At 36.9% G+C, this 26,205-nt stretch overlaps 1 protein-coding gene across 7 annotated transcripts in view; it reads right to left on the bottom strand.

Annotated features, from left to right (window-relative positions):
• LOC123875385 (sodium channel protein 60E-like) overlaps window positions 1-26,205 on the bottom strand; it is a 218,095-nt gene that overhangs the window by 34,715 nt on the left and 157,175 nt on the right. For all 7 annotated transcript variants that reach the window (XM_045921182.1, XM_045921183.1, XM_045921185.1 and 4 more), the window contains exons 4-6: window positions 6,219-6,439; window positions 1,320-1,512; window positions 608-827 (exon numbers count right to left, since the gene is read on the bottom strand). In XM_045921182.1, the coding sequence (XP_045777138.1) occupies window positions 608-827; window positions 1,320-1,512; window positions 6,219-6,439 (634 nt within the window). The remainder of the gene's footprint in view (window positions 1-607; window positions 828-1,319; window positions 1,513-6,218; window positions 6,440-26,205) is intronic.

Here is a 26,205-nt window from a genome sequence, read left to right as displayed (position 1 = left end):
CTAACAGCGAACAAGGTATTCTCTAGATGCAAGTGCATTTCTAATTAACTGAAATATTCTATAGTGGCTAACTTTAAATTTAAACTTTTTAATGAATCTTAACTTTCTAAAATATAGTCTGCAAACGCATCACACTAATATTATAAAGGCGATAGTTTGTGTGTATGTTTGGTTGTCACTCTTTCACGCAAAAACTACTGGACGGATTTGCCTGAAATTCGGAACTGAGATAGATTATACCCTGGATTAACACATAGGTCACTTTTTGTCCCGGAAAAGCAAAGAGATCCCACGGGATTTTTGAAAAACCTACATCCACGCGAACGAAGTCGCGGGCATCAGTTAGTTGATGATATAGGTCAAAGTTTCTACTCACGATATTATAAACATTCTCCCAGTAGTCGAGGGTGATCAGTTGGAAGATAGTGAACATGGACCAGAGGTAGTTGTCGAAGTTACTATACCCGTGGGTCCAACAGACAGACACGTAAACTATGAGGGACAGTGCCTTGCATAGGTCAGGTTACCGCAGATCACTTTTAAACATGCCTATCTAATCCCCTAGTAAAATTCCCAAGAACAGGCAGCATAAATAATTTCTACTCACCATATTATAAACGTTTTCCCAGTAGTCGAGGGTGATCAGTTGGAAAGTGGTGAGCATGGACCAGAGGAAGTTGTCAAAGTTGGTGTACCCATGATTGGGGTTGGGTCCAACACACAGGCACGTGAACTGCGGGGGACAGTGCCGCGCACCGGTCAGGTTACCGCAGATTATAGGCACTAATTCGTCATCCACCATCCAGTGCGATGAGTCACTGATCCAACTAAAACACAAGAAAAAGGATAAGAATTCATTACACAGACGTTTATTAATTTAAGGCTTAGTGCTTATTGGAGTTGTAGGTTCAAAACCGATAGACAGAAATTATGAAAATGTTGACCTAACTGATTCCTTAACGATTTAAATAATAACAAAATGGCACCTACGTAATTCTTTTCAAAATACATAGGCGTCCATAGATCGTGTACACAATGTGTAGCAATTAGAGAGTTTTATAGCATTGCTAATAAAAAATTTATGTAGGTATAGAAAAAAAAGACCCAAGGTAGTATTTACGCAAAGGCTAGCCTTTTCTTTTCCGTGATATTTTTTATAATTAACTAAGACAATAATGTGATTTAAGAAGTGGTCATAACTTTCAGTATTGAGAATTACGATGAAAAAGGACCCCGGACGGGGCATAGTCGGACACACTCCGAATAATCACATGAGTCTAACCCACAGGTGTAACCGTTAGATATTTATGTTCTCTTACCTCGACCATAGTTCATCAGTAAAGTTCTCCCCAACAGGTACATCCAGGTCCTGCACGCACTTGTTCCTGAGCTCCCCCATGTAGACCTGCAGCGCGAATAACGCGAACACCATCAGACAGAAGATCGTCAGCGTCATTACTTCGGCGAGCTGCTTGAACGAGTGGAGCAATGCGTTGATGATAGTCTTCAGACCTGTGGAATAATGATAACTTTTAACTCAGTGAACGGACTCTATCTGTGTGGATTGCCATTTAAAAATCCATTCGTAAGTGATTTCCCGAGTTAAAATGTCTTATGTTCAGTTGCAGGATGCAAACTGTCTCATGCTCGTCAAAATCGGGTCAAATAATGAGTCGTGAAAAGGTAACATACATATATAAATAGATACTCATAGATAGACAGAGATACACTATCGCATATTATAGTAATATCTTCAATAATACAATTGAAGCATGATTAAGCCCAATAAACATTGGCACCTCTTAAAAACGTTTAAATTATATGGTCACTAAGTTCTTACATGCAAAGATCTTAGATCTTAAAAATCATTTTTCGAAAAATATGTAAATGGTTTGGAAATGCAAGAATAAAATAATATACACATAATACAGAGATTTTATACTTTAACAGATGTAACAGAGTTACACACCGAAAGCAAATAGCATTCAGACTTCAGTAGTGTGTGCTGAATTCAATGAATGAAATAGAAGGTATGTAATTCAAAAGGTGCCTTTGCATAACATATGTAAAAGCATACGTTGAAAACTTTATGTAGCCCGCAAAATTGAAAAGATATCCCCGACAAAGGAAATAATCTAAGAAAAGGATCCACCGTCAAAAGCCGAAACAAAGTCATGCTCATCCGACCTCAACTGGAAATATCTTCGAAATACGGCTCTATTTTCGACCAGGCTTTAAAACACACTGACTGAAAGCTATTTGAGGAATGGAAGAGCAAGAAAAACGGGAATGCTTCAACTCTGAGGATGAGGCGGAACTCTTTTGGCCTTAAATCTTTTTATTATATGTTACACAAAAACTTCACAGCTGAACGAAACGAACTTTAAGTGTTCTATCCATTTTAGTTCTGTATTTATATTTTATTAGAGATGTTAGAGATGTTTATTTTATTAGAGAGAGAGACGGACAGACGGACAGACAGGCAGACAAAAATGTCATCCTATAAGGGTTCCGTTTTTCCATTTGAGGTACGAAACCCTAAAAATAAACTCACAGAGAAAAAAAAAACAGATTTCCCGCGAATCGTCCGCACGCACGAAACAGTAGGTTTGGTCCTATTTGTTGGTAAAGTAAATTCAAACACCGTATTAGTTCCAATCACAGTCATGAGTCGTACAAATCTCATAAGCCCGGGTAATAGTGAGTGATCAGAGCCAATGTAAGTCCTACTAGATTATTAAGATACATTGGAGTTGGAAAATCAATGTATATGGAAAAGGTTCTAGTCTCTAGGTCACAAAGGTTCGTTACTATACGCCGCGTTGTGACGTTCTTTTTTGGCTGCATAGTAATTAGAGGTTTTATTATCACTAGATGATTCCCGTGGCATCGCCTGTGTAGATTTAGGTTTAAAAAATATCACGTGAGAACTCTTTATTTTTCTGGGATAAAAGTAGCCCACAACTTTGTCTACGTGGATTTGGGTTTATAAAAGTCCCGTTGGACTCATTGATTTTCCGCCCCGAGGATGCTAGCTTAAATTGTAAATAAATAATTCTATAACTATTTGGGATAACAGCCACACAGGTAAGCAACAAAAATCTGTAAACCTTTACACAGGTTCAAAAAATCTATTACAAATATGCTCCTGAGAAAAGCATATTATACTATCGAAGACTATGTAAATGATAAAAGAGCGTGGATTTGACCTGCAATTCGCTCCAGCAATGCGCGGGAATTCAATTGCTTTTATACATGGCATAATATTGTGCATTAAGTCTTTGAAAAGAGCAACCGCCGAGTTTCTTGCTGGTTCTTCTCGGTAGGAAAGGCATTCCGAACCAGTGGTAGATGCTCTTGACGATTCAAAAGAACTTGTAAAAGTCTAATTGCATAAAAATATTTTGAATTTTGAATTTTGTATTCTGCATTTTGAGTAGGTAGTAGTAGTTAGGTACCTACTTCTACCATTTGAAAAAGTAATCATTAAAACACGATTGTCCTGTTATATTTTTCAAAAAAAAAATTGGTTGTCTGTAAAGTCGGTTTACTGACGATAGTTGAACGTGACAACAAAGGCCGATTGTGCTTCTTTGTCGCTTGTTCCGCGCTCTCGCTTGCACTTCAAGCCTTACATGGAACGCCTCAGAGCGAGGTAACGCCGCATGAGTCATGTTTTTTCGTGCGTGCAGCCGGCTCTATCGAATTATAAGACGTTGTCACGTCAAAAATATACCCAGTGTCACTCGGGATGATGTATGAATTCTAACTATACTTCATACATCCAAATCTGTTCAGGCATTCAGAAGTTATGACGAAATAAACAAACTCACATACACACGCATGAACCTTGAAAACATTACACTCCTGTTTTTGGGCAGTCGTGTAAAAATAATACCGTATTTGGTGTAATTGTAGATGTACTATTACTGTTTCTTGGGTAATATTATTGGCTTATTTAATTAAGACCTCAGCACCTATTAGGTATAGCAGTTTTGTTACCAAAAATACGTTCATGCTAACATTAGAACCAAAATAACCGTCATTAGCCTTTATCGTCCCATTTTAACTTAACCATATTATTCGATTCAACGAAACACGGAGTTTTAGGGTTAATGGAACTGTAATTGTGGCTCAAAAATTGCTATAATATTCTATTAGGTGGGTAAGAAAACGTTCGTAGGTATGACATTATAAATCTTTGACATAGGTTTTTTCAGTGGCAATTACCCCAAAAGTACGTAAATAGGAAGGTAGTCTAGTTTTTTGTATTTTAATTTAACAGGGCTCTCTCCGTCACTCGTTTCATACAATTGTAGTTCCAATTTCATTTGAATATTAAGCAACCAAAGTCCATGAAATTTTGCAGACATATTCTAAAAACTAATATCTGTGTCTGTGACGTTTTAGATTTTTCTAAAAATATGTAGTTTTATAATTACAGGGGCTCAAAGATTTGTATGAAAATTTTTAAGACCGCTTAACTTTGAAACCGAATATTTTAACAGAAATCTGGAAAACCACAGACACAGATATTAGTTTCTAGAATATGTCTGCAAAATTTCATGGACCTTGGTTGCTTACTATTCAAATGAAATTGGAACTAAAATTGTATGAAACGAGTGACGGAGAGAGCCCTCTCAATATTCGTTTACAAAAGATCTTATTTTAGTCTGAGATGAAAGCTGTAATGTATGATGCTGTAAGCTACCATTTCTTCAAACTTTTACTGCTCTACACTTTATCACTCTTTTTTAAACTACGTGGGTATTCTGTTAGTTTAAGAGTGAATACAAAGAATGTACTTTTTTAGGAGTATCATTCTTCATCTAAATATTTTTAAACTTCTCACTAAGTATTTAGATAAAACTGACCATACTAGTATATTATAAGTTACAAGTGTAAATTAAAAATTTATAACACCCCCGACAAGTGAAGGTTACAGTAACTATAAAACAGCTGATAACTTACAAACGGCTGAACCGATTTTTTTAGATTATAGCTACGAACACTCTCGATCAAGCCACCTCTCAAACAAAAAAACTAAATTAAAATTGGTTCATTCGTTTAGGAGCTACGATGCCACAGATAGATACACAGATACACACGTCAAACGTATAACACCCCTTTTTTGGGTCGGGGGTTAAAAACTGAGAAAGACTTGTCTAAATTAAATAAAAAAAGCTTATTTATGCTATATCATTTTTGCAAAGCAAACAGCCGCTCCGTACTTAACAACGTGTTCAACTGCACATTTATTATTTTCCCGGGAAAACCCATCAGATAGCGCTTGCTCATACAAAGATCGCTTTACGGAAAATTCAGATAATTTGCAGCCTCATGTTTTCCCCGACGCTTTAAACCTGTTCCATTTTGAACACGATCGTTTCGCCAGAATTTTTGTCATTATCACCTCGTATTAAAGCGATATTGTCCGTTTTAATGGACGTGTTGAGCTTAACTTGTCTGTTAATTTCTACAAAAAATACAACTGTGCTTTGTGTTCGTTTTCAGTTTTTTTTTTAAATATTTTTATCGAGCTAAAAGCTGTTTTGCGACAGTATGACAAATGGAAATAATACTTAAAATGGCCTTAGAGCAGTATGCGGCATTCTTTTTTATGCTGAGACAGATCATGTAGAATATAGACATACTGTACACCATAACCTTTTCTATCTCCATTCTTGCTAAGTACATTAATTACTACCCAGTACCCATATTATAAATGCGAAAGTGTGTGTTTTTTTTAGTTTGCCGGTTTGTGCTTCAATCACGCCGCAACGGATTAACGGAAATAGTTAAGGATCTGGAGAGTGAAATAGGCTACTTCTTATACCGGAAAATCAAACAGTTCACACAGGATTTGTATCCACGCGGACGAAGTCGTTGGCCTCAGCTAGTTATTATAACATATACCACGTGGCGTAAATGAAGCTTTAATATCTATGTATCTATGAGAACTAGTTGTGCAAACAGGCTATTTTCTCAGGTAGGTCTTCTAAGGATGACTACACAAGACGAACTACAACGGGCGCAACAGCCGCCAAAGTGCTTGATGTGACGTCAACAAAATTGAAGAATTGCTGACGTTACATCAAGCATTAAACAAAGCCCAGCCAATTCCACGTCTCAACGGATTTCACGAGCTTCATAGTTTTGCCAAACAATTCGGCCAAGCTTCTTTAAACTTCATTATTTCTAGTTAAGTAGTTACTTACCTGGCATAATAGAAACAGTCTTCAAAGCCCTCAACACCCTGAAGGTCCGCAACCCGGCCAGGTTGCCGACCTCCATGCCGATGGTTGCGTAACCCGACGTGATCACAACGAAGTCCAGCCAATTCCACGGGTTACGTAGGTACGTGTACTTGTTTAGAATGAAACCCTTTGCGATGCACTTGATTATCATCTCCGCCGTATAGATCGCCAGAAATATGTATCTGAAAAAAAAAAACAAAGGTTAGTAATTGAACTTATCTTATCCATAAAACCTCCCGGACACAGTAGGTAATTAGGCTGACCGGATATTACCAGATTAAATTGTTTGTCAAAAAAGTTCTGCTGCAATGTCCGAACATCAGAAGGCAAAGAAAAATTCGCGGTCTACGTCAGAAGATGTTGTCTGATCCGGCAAAATTCTGACAGTCTGCAGGGTGAATTGTCCCGTTAGAATTTTTTTTTTAGTTGCTCTTTTCTGTTGGAGGGAAGGTTACTGGTGCCCATAGTACAGGGTAACCTAATTTTTAAACAGCAGAGACCAATACCATCTATTTTGTATCGAATAAGTTGTTCGTTTTGTAAAAATATTGGCTGCAATAAACCATTTATTACAGGTGAGATCACAGTCAAGGGCTTACCTATCATACATTATTTAGTATATCTTACTGGATGCAAGTGTATTTATCATCACAGTTTCTGTTGTCCAGTGTTCATGGAACTTTAAGCCCACGTTAATGACTGCCTTGCATGCCGCCTGCCATAACTTTGTACAGATTTTGACGCTAAGTGAAACACGGAAGAGAAAAGAATGTTGCATTAACGAACGAAAACAATTCGTAATTAGATGCTTGTGTTATAATATTGAATCCGCAATAGCCTAACGGTCAAGGAGCGAACTGAAATCACGAAGATTGTACCCACTATTGAGGTACCAATTCGTATCGATTGCTGTAAGATTCGTTCAAAAAACGCCATGTGGCGACCTTTATATTATTATTAAGTATATATGAGAATTTCAACCGTAAATATACAGGTAGCTATCAAGGAAAAAACTGAGTTCAAGTACATAAACACAACAGCCGCGCTTGGTTCCACTCTACTCCGCCTGTGGGCATTGCGCCATATAGCTTTTAGGGAATGCACTGAAGTCCGAAAGACTGTAGGACATAAATTCTACCTTTTGGTCTGTTTTGTGCATATACTCTCGCGGGATAAAGCCCGGCCCTTAATTTTGAATGGGGCCTCACGGCGAAGGTATACCTACTCGCAGGTATGTCCAACACGTAGTCGTTGTTAAATAATAAATCTTGTTATGAAAAAATGTTACTTAAATGTTTCAGCATTTCAGTTAGCATGCGACGGTGGAGCGACATTCGAATACGTAATACGCCAGGCACAAAGTTGCTGAGTGAGATCCACTTATGCGCTATAATTACATCTCCATACCTTACAGCCTCCTCTTTGACGTCATTTTTTGTGTTTACTGCAAAACGAACGGGTTTTTAGGGGTTCGTTGTACAAGTGTACCTAAATTAAAAATTTATAACGCCCCCGACAAGTGAAGTTACAGTAATAACTAGAAAAGAGCTGATAACTTTCACACGGCTGAACCGATTTTCTTGGATTATAGCTAAGAACACTCTCGATCAAGCCATCTTTCAAATAAAAAGAACTAAATTAAAATCGGTTCTTTAGTTTAGGAGCTACGATGCCACAGACAGATACACAGATACACACGTCAAACTTATAACACCCCTCTTTTTGGGTCGGGGGTTAAAAAGAAGGAATATTCAGTGTTGCTACAAATCGATGTTTTAGCACTTAGGTACCTAAGTTGGATAGTGTTTAAACCTGTTGTGATTACCACTGGTTGTGTTTACGTAATAAAAGAGTGACACAACAGATTTAAATATTGCCTAATATAAACACGAAACCACAAGTCAATGTTGATTTTGCAATGCGCATTCACTGCATTGTAGAATAGAATAGATTTTTATTCAAATAAACTTTTACAAGTGCTTTTGAATCGTCAAATAATTTACCACTGGTTCGGAATGTCGTTCCTACCGAGTAGAGTCTTCATCTTCTCAGGATGTTCCGGTATTGGAGTAAAACATAAAACGTACAAGAAGGTAAGTTAAGTGTGTGTGTTGACTTTCAATTAAAATTTGAAATCTTTCGAAGAATTTATCCGATTTTCTGCAGTGCGAACGGAAATTCAATAAAACAAGTTATGAGATTCGTCACATAATATGACAACATGTCAAAAATTCACATGTTTTCCCTATATTTGTTGGTACAAATATTGGGAAATATTTCTCATATCATAACTCACGGTTAAGTAACGTGCTTTTGTTACAAAGTTTGGTACAGTCAGCGAGAGATTGCCACGTTTCGCAGCCAATTTAAATATTCATATTCGTAAGCTATCCATTAACTAAGCGTTATAGCTAAGTTTCATCCGTGTGGAGTGGAGATTGGCTGACTTCAACTAAGCACAAAGCTTTCGCTAGACATACCTACTGTAAAGAGGAGCTGGCTAACACAGTCAGACCAGTCCACGAAATTAAATTTTATTGGACAGGTGGTTAAGGGCCTGCCGACATTATTCCTTTGAAAGTATTGTTATTCAACACCTATCTAGTCCTACAAATGACATTACAAAATTTTCAAAAAAATATGTACAATAGTTTGGTTAATGGTCTTTAGCTATGTGGAGTTTTTTTTTCAAATAATCGTTTATTACGATAAATACACGAATCTTATACAATAGTAGCTTCATATAAGATCGTGTATCAACTTCTTTACCTGTGCAACCATGAAAGTAAATCTTACATTTAATAATAGGGAATATATATATGATACACTTTCGAAACGTATTTTATTGTATTTCGACATTCTTTATGAAAAATTCACATTTGGGTAAAATAATCCTAGTCGGCCCTGCGCGGGAGACGCGACGCATACGGCAGGCGCCCTTCAGACGTGGTGGATGTGCGCAATTTTTCCCGCCAATCGCTCTCGATTTACGGAAAATATTTTTTGTGTAATTGTAGCGAAATTATTATTTATAAATTATTGAATAAGGATGAATAATTGTTTTAGTTTTAAGAAACTTTTATCATCTAAATATTAGTGAACTCCATAGTAAATAGGTACTTAGTAATGTTTTTTAGAGTTATTTCGTTGTTTTAAATTGTGTTAGGTAGGTACGAAGGTATCATAGTCAAATATCAGGATGCCGAAAATATCTCGACTAAAACGATCTCAACTACAAAAGATTGAAAGCATGAAAATCGCGTAAGTACCTACTTATCTTCCCATATACCTATTATTACATAAAAATATTGTGCGGCACACTTTTTTGGCCCGATCCCTGGAATTGAATCCAAAACCTTGTCACCCATAGTGGAACATTGAAACTCCTGACTAACTAGGTACTACTACTTACTATAAACGGCCTCGCCCCCGGCTTCGTACCTACGGCTTTTTTGAAAATAAATAGGTACAGCCTATGTCACTCAGGAATAATGCTTAGCAGAAAGCAGTAGCTTTCTACTGATGAAAGAATTTTCAAAATTGGTTCAGTAGTTCCAGAGATTACTTCATACAAACTTTTCTTCTTTTTATTATGAACTAGTTGATGCCCGCAGCTTCGCCCGCGTGGATTTAGGTTTTTAGAAATCCCGTGGGAACTTTTGAGTTCCCAGAACAAAAGTAGTCTATCCGTACCGCGCGACAAAGTCTTTACTTGGTAAATATACCTTCAATATCAAGTTATAACCGACGACAGTTTCTAAATCCCATCCACTTTGGTGATCAGATCCCCTGCAGCATCAGGATTGAGGAGTTGGAATCTAAATTTTTTATAGAGCAATGTCGCAAAGTTCCTCTATCGATTAAAAAAAAATTTACTCAAATCGGTTCAGAAATCTCGAAGATTTCGGTATACATAGGTAGAAAAACACAACTCCTTTTTTGAAAGTCGGTTAAAAAAGTAGCCTATGTTACACCCTGATGAATCCTCTACTTGTCTGTGAAAGTCCCGTCAAAATCGGTTCAGCCGTTCCGAAGATTAGTCTTTTCAAACAGACAGACAGACAGACAAAAATTTTAAAAACGTGTGATTCGGTTATGGTATCGTTCAAATAACCATATTATGAGCTTTATATGAGGTAGTTATTTCGAAATTACAGACAGACACTCCAATTTTATTTATTAGTATATAGATAAACACACACCATTCCTTGTTGCGTCATTCTTGTAAGCAGCTGGGCAAAATACTGTAAGTAGGTAAGTACTAAGTACCTACCTACCTAGTAACTTCCTACCTACCGACACAGATTACAATAATGGTCAAAACTTATTTTATAAGTAGGTAGAGGTACCTATAAAAGCACCCCATAGTACGCGACAGGTTGACATGGCAATCGGGTAATGAGCCGCACATTACCCGCGCTATCCCGCACCGGGTTAGCGCGAGGGCTGTGCGGGTGAGTGGAACGTCCCCATCCCGATTGCCATGTCGACCTGTCGCGTACTATAGATGCTAATTATAATAACCTACCTCGACCTATCGCCGACTAAAGTTCGCGATAGGTCGAGATGGCAATTGGAATATGAGGCGGGGGGACGCCCCGCACACCTGCGCTCGCCCGCACCGCTCGCTAGCACGGGGACTGTGCGGGTGTGCGGGGCGTCTCCACCCCGATTGCCATCTCGATTTGTCGTGTCTATATACCTTCATAATATTGCAAATTGTACGATAGGTACATAGGTAGGTTACTAACAACAGATTCTTTGTTTACTTTTATTATTTTAGTTGTAGTTTACTCACGCCCCGAGGGTTCTGTACTCAGGTATTTTTTCGAAATTTTACACGATAAATCAAAAACTATTGTGTATAAAAATATATACGTAGTAAAGCCCTTTCACAATATTATGATACCCCACTTGTTATAAATAGTTACCTTTGAAATTTGAAAATACTAATTATTTCTTGATGGCATACATTTTTAGGGTTACGTACCTCAAAAGGAAAAACGGAACCCTTTTTTTGACCTATCTCATAGCCAGCGTTTGCAAATCTAAGCATACGTAGGGACTGACAGTTTATGGGTTTTATACTATGTAGTGATGACGCAGAGTTTTCGCGGCAGCTTATGAAAGTGGCAGAGGCGGCAAATAAATAAAAAAGACAGAATACCTTGAGCGTTTTTTACCCGACTATGGCAAAGCTGAAAGGAAGGGTTATGATTTTAGCAGTGTATGTATGTATGTATGTATGTATGTTTGTATCCAGATTCTGTGTGTTCCACCGTAGCGCCTAAACTACTGGGCCGATTTTGATGAATGAGGTGTCAATCGATTCGTTGTAAAGGCCCGGGTGACATAGGCTATATTTTATACGAAAAAAATCGGCCAGATGGATGTTACATCAAAAAAGTGAGGGTCTTAAAAAAAATTAATTGCTGTTGTGTCGAGTGAGATGTCCAATGAAAGAGGAGAAAATTTTGAGTTAATAAATATAAATATAGTTATTATTAAAATATACCAAGCGACAGAAAACCATTTTTTATTATAATTATTATTTCTTATTCAGCGCCACCTGTTGGTCATTCACGAGACCTCGGTTGGTCGTCGCATCATAGACAACGGAAAAGTTTCAAATAAAAAAAAAAGTTGAAAAAACTATAACCCGACTACGGAAAAATGAGACAACTTGAACCCGACTTGGTACAAGTAAAATAAACTAAAAAGAAAGAAACAAAACAAAACAAAAACAAGATAGGTGCTTAGTGCTATCATCGTCTTCATCGTCTTGAGTAAGATTCAATACAAATGCCGTGGTCGTGCGTTGTCGATAGCAAAAAGAAAATATTCTAATTTGGTAGACAAATAAAATCATTGGGAATGCCGTCAATCAAGGATAAGAAATACGCTGTCGACAACGCACGACCACGGCATTCGTATTGAATCTTACTCAAGACGATGCACTAAGCACCTATCTTGTTTCTTTCTTTTTAGTTTATTTTACTTGTACCAAGTCGAGTTCAAGTTGTCTCATTTTTCCGTAGTCGGGTTATAGTTTTTTCAACTTTTATTTAAAGCAAAACTTCTTTACCGGTTTCAGAAATAGTAAGTACTTAGTATATAGTACATAGTATTAAGTCGAAATATATAGCCCTACTTATTAAGGCAAATTTTAGGGAAACCTGTAAATACATTACATAGTTTTGATTAATATTATCCCCGACTCGCACTTGACTGGTTTTTTTCTTATTGGATCTATCTATACATCTTTGGTGATTTTGTAATTTAATGGATATATTTATTACCTACCTACTTGCAAACAAACGAGGAGTTACCTCCTGTTGCAGTTGTTGTGAACATGAAGGGGTCGCATAATGGGTCACTCTGCACTCGGTTATTTCACGAGGCGTGAAGAAGCCAGGAAAGTTTTGTTTCAGTTTGTTAGCTTTTCAAAATTTATTTCTCAAGAATTATTTTAAAATAAAAGTAATGAAACAGATATTTGACCCATTCGACGTCACACGATCTCTTCCGGGCAGCCATCTTCAATCAATTTGTACAAATACGGCTGCATGACGGTTTTTAAATAAATAAATAAATAAAAATATTTTATTTCAGACAGTAATTATATGTCCATAATTAATTCTACACAAATTAAATTACGTAAATTAAAAGTAATATTAAAATGTAATAATTAAAGTTTAAATTATTAAAAAAAAAAATATAATAATTTTTAAGCCAGTCTCGTTCCGACTCGAGACTGAATGACTATTAAACGCTTTTGTGTTTAGGTCGCCATTTTGATTAAGTGATTGCAAAATCAAGTGCACTCTGATCAAATTAATATTGCAGTTAGGGTATTTAAAAGATCAAAACTCTTGATAAGCTTCTACGCGAACATTTTAATAACTTATAAAATTAACTAAATTATTGTTGCCCTTAGGGCTTTCACATCTAAATTGACTTCTGAATTCTTTTAAGTGTAGGCATTTTGTAAATTTATTCATAACTCACAATCTGCACTCTCACTCGGCACTGTGGTCAAAGTTATGAGTGAAATTTAAAAATAAAATAAAAATATCTAAATCACTGATTAATTTTTTGAATCAGATTTAATTTTCAGTAACAAGTTAAATAATTTTCTGTGTTAAAATAAACTGATGAAAATCACTAATACTGCCTCACTTTTATAATACCAAACATATTCTATTTTCATATATTTTATTCATTCATAAATTTAATATAAAAAATATATACTTTTTATTACCCCTACAAAACCATTTTTATTTCTCACCAACCATCCTTGTGTATAAATTCAATTAATCCAGTTTGTTAACATGATCTTATTTATATACCTATTGCATTTAAGTGGGAGGTCCTGGGTTCGATATCAAGCCCCCGATCGAGTCAGTATTTTACAATTTCCAAATTGGCTCAAGTCTGAACTCTGAACGGGTAGGATACTGGTTTACATATTATTATCCTTTACCCTTTTTAGGGTTGCGGACCTTAAAAGGAAAAACGGAACCCTTATAGGATCTCTTTGTCGTCTGTCTGTCCATCTGTCCGTCTGTCCGTCTGTCCGTCGTGTCTGTCAAGAAACCTATAGGGTACTTCCCGTTGACCTAGAGACATGAAACTTGGCAGGTAGGTAGGTCTTATAGCACAAGTACAGGAATAAATCTGAAAACCCCGCATTTGGTTACATCGTTTGAAAAAAAAATGTGCTTTGATTTTCAAAGTAAGGTAACTATACCAAGTGGGGTATCATATGAAAGGGCTTTACCTGTACATTATAAAACATATTTTTATGAATAACAGTTTTTGATATATCGTACAAAATGTTGGAAAAAATACCCGAGTACGGAACCCTAAGTGCGTGAGTCTGACTCACACTTGGCCGGTTTTTTCAAATATCAATTGACGGATAGAACTTAAATGGCAAGCACTTTCTTAAATTTTATGCATTATAGCACGATTCAATATTGACTCTGAATGTAGTCTTAGTAAACTCAAAGTACGCTTCACATCGTCACTTACTACCTACTGCTATTTACCAGGTGAGATAGCAAACAAGTGCTAATTTATAATTGAATAAAAAATATTAATTCAGGTCTTTTACGATATCAACACACATTAAATTTTCTCCATTGGCGCTTCTAACACGCTTTTGCTCTATGGAAAAAAAACCAACCGAGTGCGAGTCAGACTCGCGCACCGAGGGTCCCGTACTCGGGTATTTTTTTCAATTTTGCATAATAAATCAATCACTATTATGCATAATAAAAAAAACCCCCACCAATACTAAAAAATAAAAAATAATTTAATTTTTATCGAACACATTATTATGTATACAGGAGTAAAATGTAGTTCTATAGTATCATTTTTTGGATAGTAAATTAAATTGCTTTTACTATTTAGTGTTGATGGTTTTTAAGTTTTTTATCTATTTTTAGGGTTAAGAAAAAACGGAACCCATAAAGGATCACTTTGTTGTCTATCTGTCCGTCCGTCCGTCGTGTCTGTCAAGAAAACCTATGGGGTACTTCCTGTCGACCTAGAATCATGAAATTTGGAATTTTGAATGAATATTTTTTTTGTGATGTAACCTCAAATTCAAGGTTTTCGGATTTATTCCTTTATACTTGTACTATAAGACCTACCTACCAGCCCAATTTCATGATTTTAGATCTACGGGAAGTACCCTATGGATTTTCTTGACAGACACGACAAACGGACACACAAACAGATAGACAGACGGTCAGACAACAAAGTGTTCCCAGAAGGGTTCCGTTTTTCCTTTTGAGGCACGGAACCCTAAAAAGCTAAGCGCATCGGTGCTATGTCGTTTCTTTTTTCGCCAATGTTGAGGTTGTTAACTTGGTTGACCTGTAGCCGTAGTACAGTTTACCGCCACTAGATGGCGGTAAAAATTAAAGTAAATTAATGTCGAGGTGTAGAGGGGCGAGAGGGAACCAAATGCTCGAGGCCATTCGAAACTTGGAGCGTCTTAAACAACTGAGCCTACGGCTGAGTTTCTAGTATGGGACTAATCTGAGTTTTTTGAATATTTTGAGCTTATTTCTATTCTAAGTACTTCCACGTATACGTTTTCGTCGAAAATAATTACAGGGATTGACGACACTGGATCAAGACACTACGATTTTAAAAAAATGTAGTTGAGTTAAAAGAGGACTTAGTCCGGTTCTGTTCGTTTCATCAACTCCTCGTTTCATCATCAAAATCATCAACCTATCGCTGGCGCACAAAGTCGTCAATCCTGCGCCTGATCTATCTCTGAAGCGGTCGTATCGGATATCCGCCCCATTGGATTATGAAAGTGAGGGAATAGAGAGTATACCTCACTGCCATAAGCCTTCCAGGTTAGCCCGCTTCCATCTTAGACTGCGTTATCACTTACCACCAGGTGACATTATAGTCAAGGGCTTCCTTGTATTTAAATAAAAAACAAAAAACCTATAGGTATTTACGCACACACCTTGTGTACTATATATAATATTTCTCGTGCAGTTGGCTAATCTCTATGGAGATTGGTCACCGTGGCTAAAATTCGATCGGGAGGACATTGTTATTATTAAACTAACAGTGATATTTAAACGAACTTCTTCCCTGTCATATCACAAATTTATTACTACACTAACGAAGCTATAAATTAGTCCTTTGAAAAGCTCTTCACTATAAACAGTTTACTCAAAGTTATAAAACTTAGTAGAAGTACGGGGGAGTGACAAAATACGCGACCAAGTTTTCACTATAACAATGATAAAGGAGAAGGAGTACCTATTCGCTTAAAATAACGTTTTATTTTCAAAAGATGCACTATCTAGCTGTCTTTCTAACTTAAGAGCAAAATCATTAGGTGCTTGGAAACCGTTAAGGTGCCTCTACATCATCTAAGATGTTTTAAGCTATTGTTGCATATGACTTGTACAGTGTACACGTTTACTTGTTTTACAACGTCCAACACCTATACTTATAACATTTGTGAATCTCCATACTCTGAATATGATGTTATAAGCCCATGTTTTTTAACATTTTATAATATAGCTCAGAGCCGTTTACTACAAAAACATGAAGACTTTGTATTCAAACAAAATAATTTACGGAAATTTCTTTTTCTTTTCTCTTAGTTTCGTGATCTCGCGTGATAAAACGCAAAGAACCGACTCTAGTAAAATCAGAAAAAGTTGAAACTGTCCATTCTCTACAAACAAAGGAACGTTAAATGTGAATTCTCTAAAAAATGCGAACTATGTTTAAAAAACTCGCTGGAAAGAAAAAAGTAACAGGAGAGAAAAAACACATTTCCACGTTAACACAATAGTTAAAATACATGAGTTTTCACTTAAAATAACCTTAGGTTTGAAACTAGCCAGAGAAATAAGGCACTTTTAACAGCTCGGAATTCTTTCGAGAGTCCTATCAGACGGGCCACAACCACATCATAGCGGTAAAAATACAAAAATATTGCCACGCACAAAGCTGCAGCGAAAACATTTACGGTTTGTTCAGAGTTATTTTGCTTCGCATCACAAAGGTGGTATAATTGAATATTATGTCTTGAATATAAGAATGGATTCTTGTAACCAGAAGCAAAACAATCGGATTAGAGATTATAATATTATTTTAAGAATAGGGGCGGATCGGCTAAACTAAAACTGATACCTGAAATAGTGCTGCACGTAAACTTTCTTGAGTGATAAACGAATGATTGCATAATATGAAGTCCAGCAGCAAGCAAAAAATACCAGGCAGTGAATTAATGTAGAAGTAAGTTGATAAAATAATAATAAGCTCCATTTGTTTTATATGGAAGTACCTACTATTGCTTGTAAAATAAAGTATAATATATGCATTTACGTGTAAAAATAGTAACACAATTTTAGTACTCAAGTTCTTAACAGGAAGTATACCAACATACGATAGTAAAATATATGAGAGGTAAATGTACTCTGAACGGACTGTAGGCGAGCACTTTTTTCGTCATTTATGCCGCTGTGGTATGGTTGTAGTGTGGTTCGTCTAAAAAGACATTTAGCTTAAAGAAAATACGGCATCGCTTAAAAAGTCGTAAATCAAACTGTGGGCTATTTAGGTTAGCTTAGTGCTTAGTGCCAAGCGCTCGTTGTACTCTAGATTGCAAGATTTTTTTCAGCTTCCTGGAAACTCTGCGGAACAGAACAGACTTGCTTACTAAGTTGGTTGAGGAAAGTTGAATATATTTAATCGCCGAAGAATTTCTTAATGCTTTTAGGTTCTTAGGACGCTCTTTTTTAAGGTTCTCTAGTAAAACTTGGGAACCCTTATGGTTTCCTCCAGCCCATCTGGTATCACTGCCATTTAAAAATAAACTATATTACTGTACGTTTGAAATTTAGTTCAGGTCAAGAAACCTACCTTATCTTACCACTACACAGAAGCATATTAAAATATATCTATATCTGGATACCTTGGTAAATAGATATTTTGAAGTCATTATGCAGTATCTTAGTAAGTTTTAAGAAAAACTACCGTTATTTACTAATAATAACCGTTAAAGTCAACTAGCATGGTTACGGAACCCTACCTTAATGGTGCTTTGGCACGAACTCGACCAGTTTTTTTACTTTTCAGCTGGAAGGTACTATTAAATATTCTGTGGTTTCAGTATTTCGCTGTTAGACTTGAATTCATTGAATATGCAAATAAGATAAAAAATATGAGCAAGATTCTACACTTAATTTTTTTGTGGGATAAAATTAAGCAGACTAATTTAATAATTTCAAAAATAAAATAAAAAAACGGTAATTTCTACAAACTACACAGTAAAAATACCATATTTTTAAATTAAATTATTTATTAAAAATTCTAGAGACTAGATGATGGGGACAACAAAACTAAAAGCAAGTGGGTCTTTTTACATTTATCAAATTCCGTTCGTTCTAGTTCTAATAAACTTTTATCCTCCATAATATTATCTTTTATATACTTACATACTTATTAATATCTTTAACATGCGTAAGTTTTTGTTAGAAGAATGTAAAGTATGGTAAAATACAAACACATAGTTAAAAAAAGACGCATATTTCTAATCTGTGACTTGAAACTTTCCAAAGAACACCTTAACTTCATAAATGAGTGTCACCTACAAAAAAAAAGGATTAATACTTGGATTTTTTAATCATATTTGGAAAAAACTAAAATCTGCATAATTCACATCACATCCAAATGGGATCCTCCAAAGGCCACTTGATTTCCATTTTTACATATCTACGCATAGGTGTCACAAATCAAAGTTCACATGGTTTTCAATATTCTCACATTCTCACGGCGCCCATAGTTAGCAATCATGTCTCCCATTCATATGTCGTCAGAACACTTCGCAATCGTTTAAACAAAATTTATTTCAAACTAACCGTGTGAAGAGACCCATATAAAGTATTTTCTTGTAACGTAATTTGAAATATGTTAAGTGCAGCTACTCGCGGCACAGTTGAGTTGCGCGGAAATTTAAAAAAGCTCTCAAAGTGCCGTGAAATCATTTGCAGGGTTCTTGGGAGCGAGTGTGGCGGTAACTTAGAAAATATTATACCTATATGAAAAATTTAAAGAAATCTCTGTCTATCGTATTATATTATTGTTGAGGGTCATGATTCCTTCCATTCATCTTATTGTTTTCATTTATGTTAGGATTTCTTTAGGCTACTCGTACTTCAGTGGTTTGATTGTCCCTGCCAGATGGAGAGTGTGATTTCAACTTTAACTACTCGTAGGTATCAGATGCTAGTGATAAAACTATTAAGAGGAAACTAACTATATTAAGAGGAAAGCAGGGTAGGTGCCCAGTCGGTATAATAATTTCAAAAATCCCATGTCTTAAATCAAATTGATTGATGATAGCAGACACGGCGCTTTTAGCATGAGCAATCGACGATTTAGTTAATTTTCGGGAGTCCGATATGGCGCGATTGAATCCACTCGCACATCCATTCCCCACTTCGCCATTCCGCACACATATTTTAATCTCCAGTCGCACAGATCAAGCCAATTTTGTTTTATTTTAACACAGTGAACACATAAAGTCGTTAAATAAGATGCAGCATCGAAAAAAATCGCTAAAACGAGCGATCGGATGCAGATACTAAAAACATCGTGTCTGCTATAATTTTTATCATTGATTTTGAAAGCGCCATAGGTTTTTTTTTTCTGAGGTTTCTATGGCCCTAAGAAAGCTAATGTGAAGGTTCAATGACACAGTGTAAACTTCGGAAAGTATAGTTTCGTGCATAGGTATAGAGTTCATTTTGAAAGGCCCAAGCTAAAAATACCCGAGGGTTGTGTAAACGTAACGAAATGATCAATGTTACCACGACGACGCTGGGCCAAAATATTAATATTTTAAGGGCTATTAAAAACTTGTACGAAACATCAGAGCTTTTACATAAAGTGCCGCCGCCTGGTTTACTTTTGGGCGTAAAATGTTAAGCTTAATTTGTCAAACTCAATTTATGTGTGAATATTTTAGATCTCGCACGGTTTTCTTGTTTAGATATTCTCTCGCTCTGACGTAGCAATTTTGCCCTAAATTGACCGGGATGAGCCTGTGAATTTTTCAGATTCAGCTACTGATTTTTACACGGGATGATTGATGATGATGATGTTCGAAATCACGGTGCGGCTCCCAGATTACATGCCCGTTTAAATCAGTTTAGAAAGATTTTTTATTGTCAGGTTTATTTATAAAGGTGACATCCTTCAGATAAAATTTTACCAACTTCTATAGGCTTCTATGATTTGTTTGTGCTGTGGGAGATAACTTGAGTTCAAAATAAAATGATACAGAACAAATATCCACGTCTGTGACTCTACCACCGGTTTGGAATACAGATTCTACTGAGAAGAGCCGGCAACGAAGTCAGCAGTTGCTCTGTTCAAATCATCAAAAGTTACGATATGTAACAATATACTACACCATCTTGTAAGCTTCCACGTAACTTTGTCATTAACTAATTCATCAATTGTATGATAGCCTCCTGTATTATACCTATATATACTTTTACACAATGTTAAAAGTGTTATGAGAAATACAAAAACTAATATTATTTTAAATATATACCTACTGCGAAACAACTGTGAGAAAAGCAATCTCTTTAAAATTTTCAGGAAGGGATCCGCGTGAACCGATTCCCATTCAAGGGCAATTTGAGTTACATACGTAATATAATATTATCAATTTAATAAAATTTATATTACACTATATCTGGGTAACTGAAAGCTCACCCGGTTGTTTCCATGCAATTTTGTCATTAATTTCTTCAACTGTATAATAGCCTTGACCTAATAAGTGTGTTTTATATATTTTTTTAGTATTATTTACTTGTATCATCATTTTAATTTTAAATTGTTATTAACTACTTTTTCTTGGCTTTAACCTTGTAGCGAAATATATATACGCTTATATTTTTACGCTTAAAGTTTTGTTTATAAAGAAAAATTGTAAGCATATAATTCATCATGTATTATTTATGAATAAACAGAAATAGCAGATGTAAAGTCAAACCGGATTTAACCTCGACAGCATAAAAGATAGGAACAAATAAACCAAATCTTCAGGGAAGATAATGCTGACACTACAATTTTAAGTCCAATGATAATGGTTTAAAGTTCAAATTCCAGTGGGCGATAAAATGACTTGTGTCTGAATTTATTTAGCGGTTAGATTTTGTGATAAATCAGGAGATTTATGAGATTTGCAATGATAGAAACAGGTTGCTAGCATTACATAGTGCTAAACTTATTAGTCTTTCAAACACTTTGAAAGATTTAACCAGGATTTTATTAGGCTCAGTGCAATAAATTATTTTTTTTCTAAGTAGAATTAAAAATTCTTTAGTACCAGAATTCCTTAAATATTTTTATCAAAGAGCACTTTATCAGGGTAACGAATAACGATGAAAGCAGAATACAAATTCGTACACCCGTGAGCCGTCAAACTTCAAAACTCAAGAAGTAATCAAACACAAAGTTTCCCAATTAATTAATTCCACTTCTTACAAGATGCTTAGAATTTGAGGAACGATCACGATTTATTATGTTAATCTATTATTTACATCTGGCTTTCAAATTGAAGAGTGTCATTAAATTAATTCCAAGGAAATTGGAAGTACTAGTGTCTACCTAGTGCAAGAATTATTATTTCCAACATCATTTATATGGCAGGTGTCAAGACCCTCAGCAATGTGGCATAACGCAGCTAGAGAGAGGTAATAGTGAATGCATGAATGAATTAAATATGCTTTACTAGCTGATGCCTACGATTTCGTCCGCTTGGGTTTAGGTTAATCCCGGGGGAATTCTTCGATTTTCTGGGATAAAATGTACCTAGCCTATGTCCCTACCGGGTAGTAAGCTGTCTCTGTACCAAATTTTGATAGAATTGGTTATACAGAGGGCCTCTTAAATCCGGTAGAAACTGACTGATTTTCCAGGATTAACCGTAACCTTTGTCCATCCCCGGGATGCAAGCCATCCCTATACCAAATGTCATCAAAATCGGATAAACGAATGGGCCGTAAAAAGCTAGCAGACAGACACACTTTCGCATTCATAACATTGAAGTATATATATATTATATTCCAATAAATAATATAATATATTCCAATATATTCCAAACAATTTTAGAGTACAGTCAATCGGAAGGGAGAGTACTACGAGTATTTGTGAAGTGGCCAACATCAATAGAAAAATTGCAGCTGTATTTCAAATCGAAGTTCTGTGTGTATTTTTTCCAAAAAATCGAGCTCTATTTTTTAAACTATGAAACTTTAAGGACGTATTTGCACACTTGTATAGATTTTCGGTACGCTTTGTGGCTAAAATATACTAAGTAAATTGGAACTACAGATTGCTAAAAATAGATTGGTCCTTTATCTCCAGAGATCGAGTAATTTTTTGATAAAATCATTAATTTTGATACTATAAGAACGATTTTCCTTCACCTCTTCCACGCAGAATTAACGATTTAGGGTCAAGTTTAGGTACATTTTTCTCAGTTTACGTACGGATTTTATTCTTCTAATAAATATTTTCCGTTAGCACATAATGTGTACCTCAAAATGTGAGATTATTATATTAATAGTATTATAAAAATAAATAAAAACATCGTGTATAAATTTTTCACGTATTTTGCTTCAACCGCAAACCTTAATACAGTGCACTAAGGGTTATTTTGATATTGGGCAGGCAATGGTATGATTTCAAAATTATATCAGTCAGCGGCTAGCCGCCTTCGTGGGTGGTCTCTGCGTCGGTTGCTATAATTTTTTGATGTGGAAAAGATCGCTGTACGAACACAAAATAGTTCGACAAAACCCTAACTGATATTTATAGGTACTTATTCCGTGATTGTGCTGATATTTTGGCAAGGTAAGATAATAATGATAATATTATGTACCTATTATCACATTTTATCGTTAGCTGGATTTTTTTCTTGAGCATGATAGTGATCTGATAGTGAACTTCGAAGGCTGCGACAGGAACTTGAAGACTAGAAGAACTAGATGTGTCCAGTTTGGGCTCGTTTTCTTAGTCATGACGAGATCTTACCTCCGGATTTGTGGAGTGACCTGATGGTACACCTCGAAAGTCACTATTGGAACTCGGAGACGAATAGAGCTAGGTGTTTCGAGTTTGGGCTCATTTTCTTAGTCATGATGAGATCTTACCTCCGGATTTGTGGAGTGACCTGATGGTATACCTCGGAAGTCACTATTGGAACTCGGAGACGAATAGAGCTAGGTGTTTCGAGTTTGGGCTCATTTTCTTAGTCATGATGAGATCTTACCTCCGGATTTGTGGAGTGACCTGATGGTATACCTCGAAAGTCACTATTGGAACTCGGAGACGAATAGAGCTAGGTGTTTCGAGTTTGGGCTCATTTTCTTAGTCATGATGAGATCTTACCTCCGGATTTGTGGAGTGACCTGATGGTATACCTCGGAAGTCACTATTGGAACTCGGAGACGAATAGAGCTAGGTGTTTCGAGTTTGGGCTCATTTTCTTAGACATGATGAGATCTTACCTCCGGATTTGTGGAGTGACCTGATGGTATACCTCGGAAGTCACTATTGGAACTCGGAGACGAATAGAGCTAGGTGTTTCGAGTTTGGGCTCATTTTCTTAGACATGATGAGATCTTACCTCCGGATTTGTGGAGTGACCTGATGGTATACCTCGGAAGTCACTATTGGAACTTGGAGACGAATAGAGCTAGGTGTTTCGAGTTTGGGCTCATTTTCTTAGACATGATGAGATCTTACCTCCGGATTTGTGGAGTGACCTGATGGTATACCTCGGAAGTCACTATTGGAACTTGGAGACGAATAGAGCTAGGTGTTTCGAGTTTGGGCTCATTTTCTTAGACATGATGAGATCTTACCTTCGGATTTGTGGAGTGACCTGATGGTATACCTCGGAAATCACTATTGGAACTCGGAGACGAATAGAACTAGGTGTTTCGAGTTTGGGCTCATTTTCTTAGTCATGATGAGATCTTTCCTCCGGATTTGTGGAGTGACCTGATGGTATACCTCGGAAGTCACTATTGGAACTCGGAGACGAATAGAGCTAGGTGTTTCGAGTTTGGGCTCATTTTCTTAGTAATGATGAGATCTTACCTCCTGATTTGTGGAGTGACCTGATGGTATACCTCGGAAGTCACTATTGGAACTCGGAGACGAATAGAGCTAGGTGTTTCGAGTTTGGGCTCATTTTCTTAGTCATGATGAGATCTTACCTCCGGATTTGTGGAGTGACCTGATGGTATACCTCGGAAGTCACTATTGGAACTCGGAGACGAATAGAGCTAGGTGTTTCGAGTTTGGGCTCATTTTCTTAGTAATGATGAGATCTTACCTCCGGATTTGTGGAGTGACCTGATGGTATACCTCGGAAGTCACTATTGGAACTCAGAGACGAATAGAGCTAGGTGTTTCGAGTTTGGGCTCATTTTCTTAGTAATGATGAGATCTTACCTCCGGATTTGTGGAGTGACCTGATGGTATACCTCGGAAGTCACTATTGGAACTCGGAGACGAATAGAGCTAGGTGTTTCGAGTTTGGGCTCATTTTCTTAGTCATGATGAGATCTTACCTCCGGATTTGTGGAGTGACCTGATGGTATACCTCGGAAGTCACTATTGGAACTCGGAGACGAATAGAGCTAGGTGTTTCGAGTTTGGGCTCATTTTCTTAGTAATGATGAGATCTTACCTCCGGATTTGTGGAGTGACCTGATGGTATACCTCGGAAGTCACTATTGGAACTCGGAGACGAATAGAGCTAGATGTTTCGAGTTTGGGCTCATTTTCTTAGTCATGATGAGATCTTACCTCCGGATTTGTGGAGTGACCTGATGGTATACCTCGGAAGTCACTATTGGAACTCGGAGACGAATAGAGCTAGGTGTTTCGAGTTTGGGCTCATTTTCTTAGTAATGATGAGATCTTACCTCCGGATTTGTGGAGTGACCTGATGGTATACCTCGGAAGTCACTATTGGAACTCGGAGACGAATAGAGCTAGGTGTTTCGAGTTTGGGCTCATTTTCTTAGTCATGATGAGATCTTTCCTCCGGATTTGTGGAGTGACCTGATGGTATACCTCGGAAGTCTCTATTGGAACTCGGAGACGAATAGAGCTAGGTGTTTCGAGTTTGGGCTCATTTTCTTAGTAATGATGAGATCTTACCTCCGGATTTGTGGAGTGACCTGATGGTATACCTCGGAAGTCACTATTGGAACTCGGAGACGAATAGAGCTAGGTGTTTCGAGTTTGGGCTCATTTTCTTAGTCATGATGAGATCTTACCTCCGGATTTGTGGAGTGACCTGATGGTATACCTCGGAAGTCACTATTGGAACTCGGAGACGAATAGAGCTAGGTGTTTCGAGTTTGGGCTCATTTTCTTAGTCATGATGAGATCTTACCTCCGGATTTGTGGAGTGACCTGATGGTATACCTCGGAAGTCACTATTGGAACTCGGAGACGAATAGAGCTAGGTGTTTCGAGTTTGGGCTCATTTTCTTAGTAATGATGAGATCTTACCTCCGGATTTGTGGAGTGACCTGATGGTATACCTCGGAAGTCACTATTGGAACTCGGAGACGAATAGAGCTAGGTGTTTCGAGTTTGGGCTCATTTTCTTAGTCATGATGAGATCTTACCTCCGGATTTGTGGAGTGACCTGATGGTATACCTCGGAAGTCACTATTGGAACTCGGAGACGAATAGAGCTAGGTGTTTCGAGTTTGGGCTCATTTTCTTAGTCATGATGAGATCTTACCTCCGGATTTGTGGAGTGACCTGATGGTATACCTCGGAAGTCACTATTGGAACTCGGAGACGAATAGAGCTAGGTGTTTCGAGTTTGGGCTCATTTTCTTAGTAATGATGAGATCTTACCTCCGGATTTGTGGAGTGACCTGATGGTATACCTCGGAAGTCACTATTGGAACTCGGAGACGAATAGAGCTAGATGTTTCGAGTTTGGGCTCATTTTCTTAGTCATGATGAGATCTTACCTCCGGATTTGTGGAGTGACCTGATGGTATACCTCGGAAGTCACTATTGGAACTCGGAGACGAATAGAGCTAGGTGTTTCGAGTTTGGGCTCATTTTCTTAGTAATGATGAGATCTTACCTCCGGATTTGTGGAGTGACCTGATGGTATACCTCGGAAGTCACTATTGGAACTCGGAGACGAATAGAGCTAGATGTTTCGAGTTTGGGCTCATTTTCTTAGTCATGATGAGATCTTACCTCCGGATTTGTGGAGTGACCTGATAGTATACCTCGGAAGCCACTATTGGAACTCAGAGACGAATAGAGCTAGGTTTTTCGAGTTTGAGCTCATTTTCTTAGTCATGATGAGATCTTACCTCCGGATTTGTGGAGT

Source organism: Maniola jurtina, chromosome 20, assembly GCF_905333055.1.
Source record: "Maniola jurtina chromosome 20, ilManJurt1.1, whole genome shotgun sequence".
Lineage (NCBI taxonomy): Eukaryota > Metazoa > Arthropoda > Insecta > Lepidoptera > Nymphalidae > Maniola > Maniola jurtina.
Note: the sequence above shows the minus strand (reverse complement) of the source record. Positions and strands in the feature narration are given on the sequence as shown.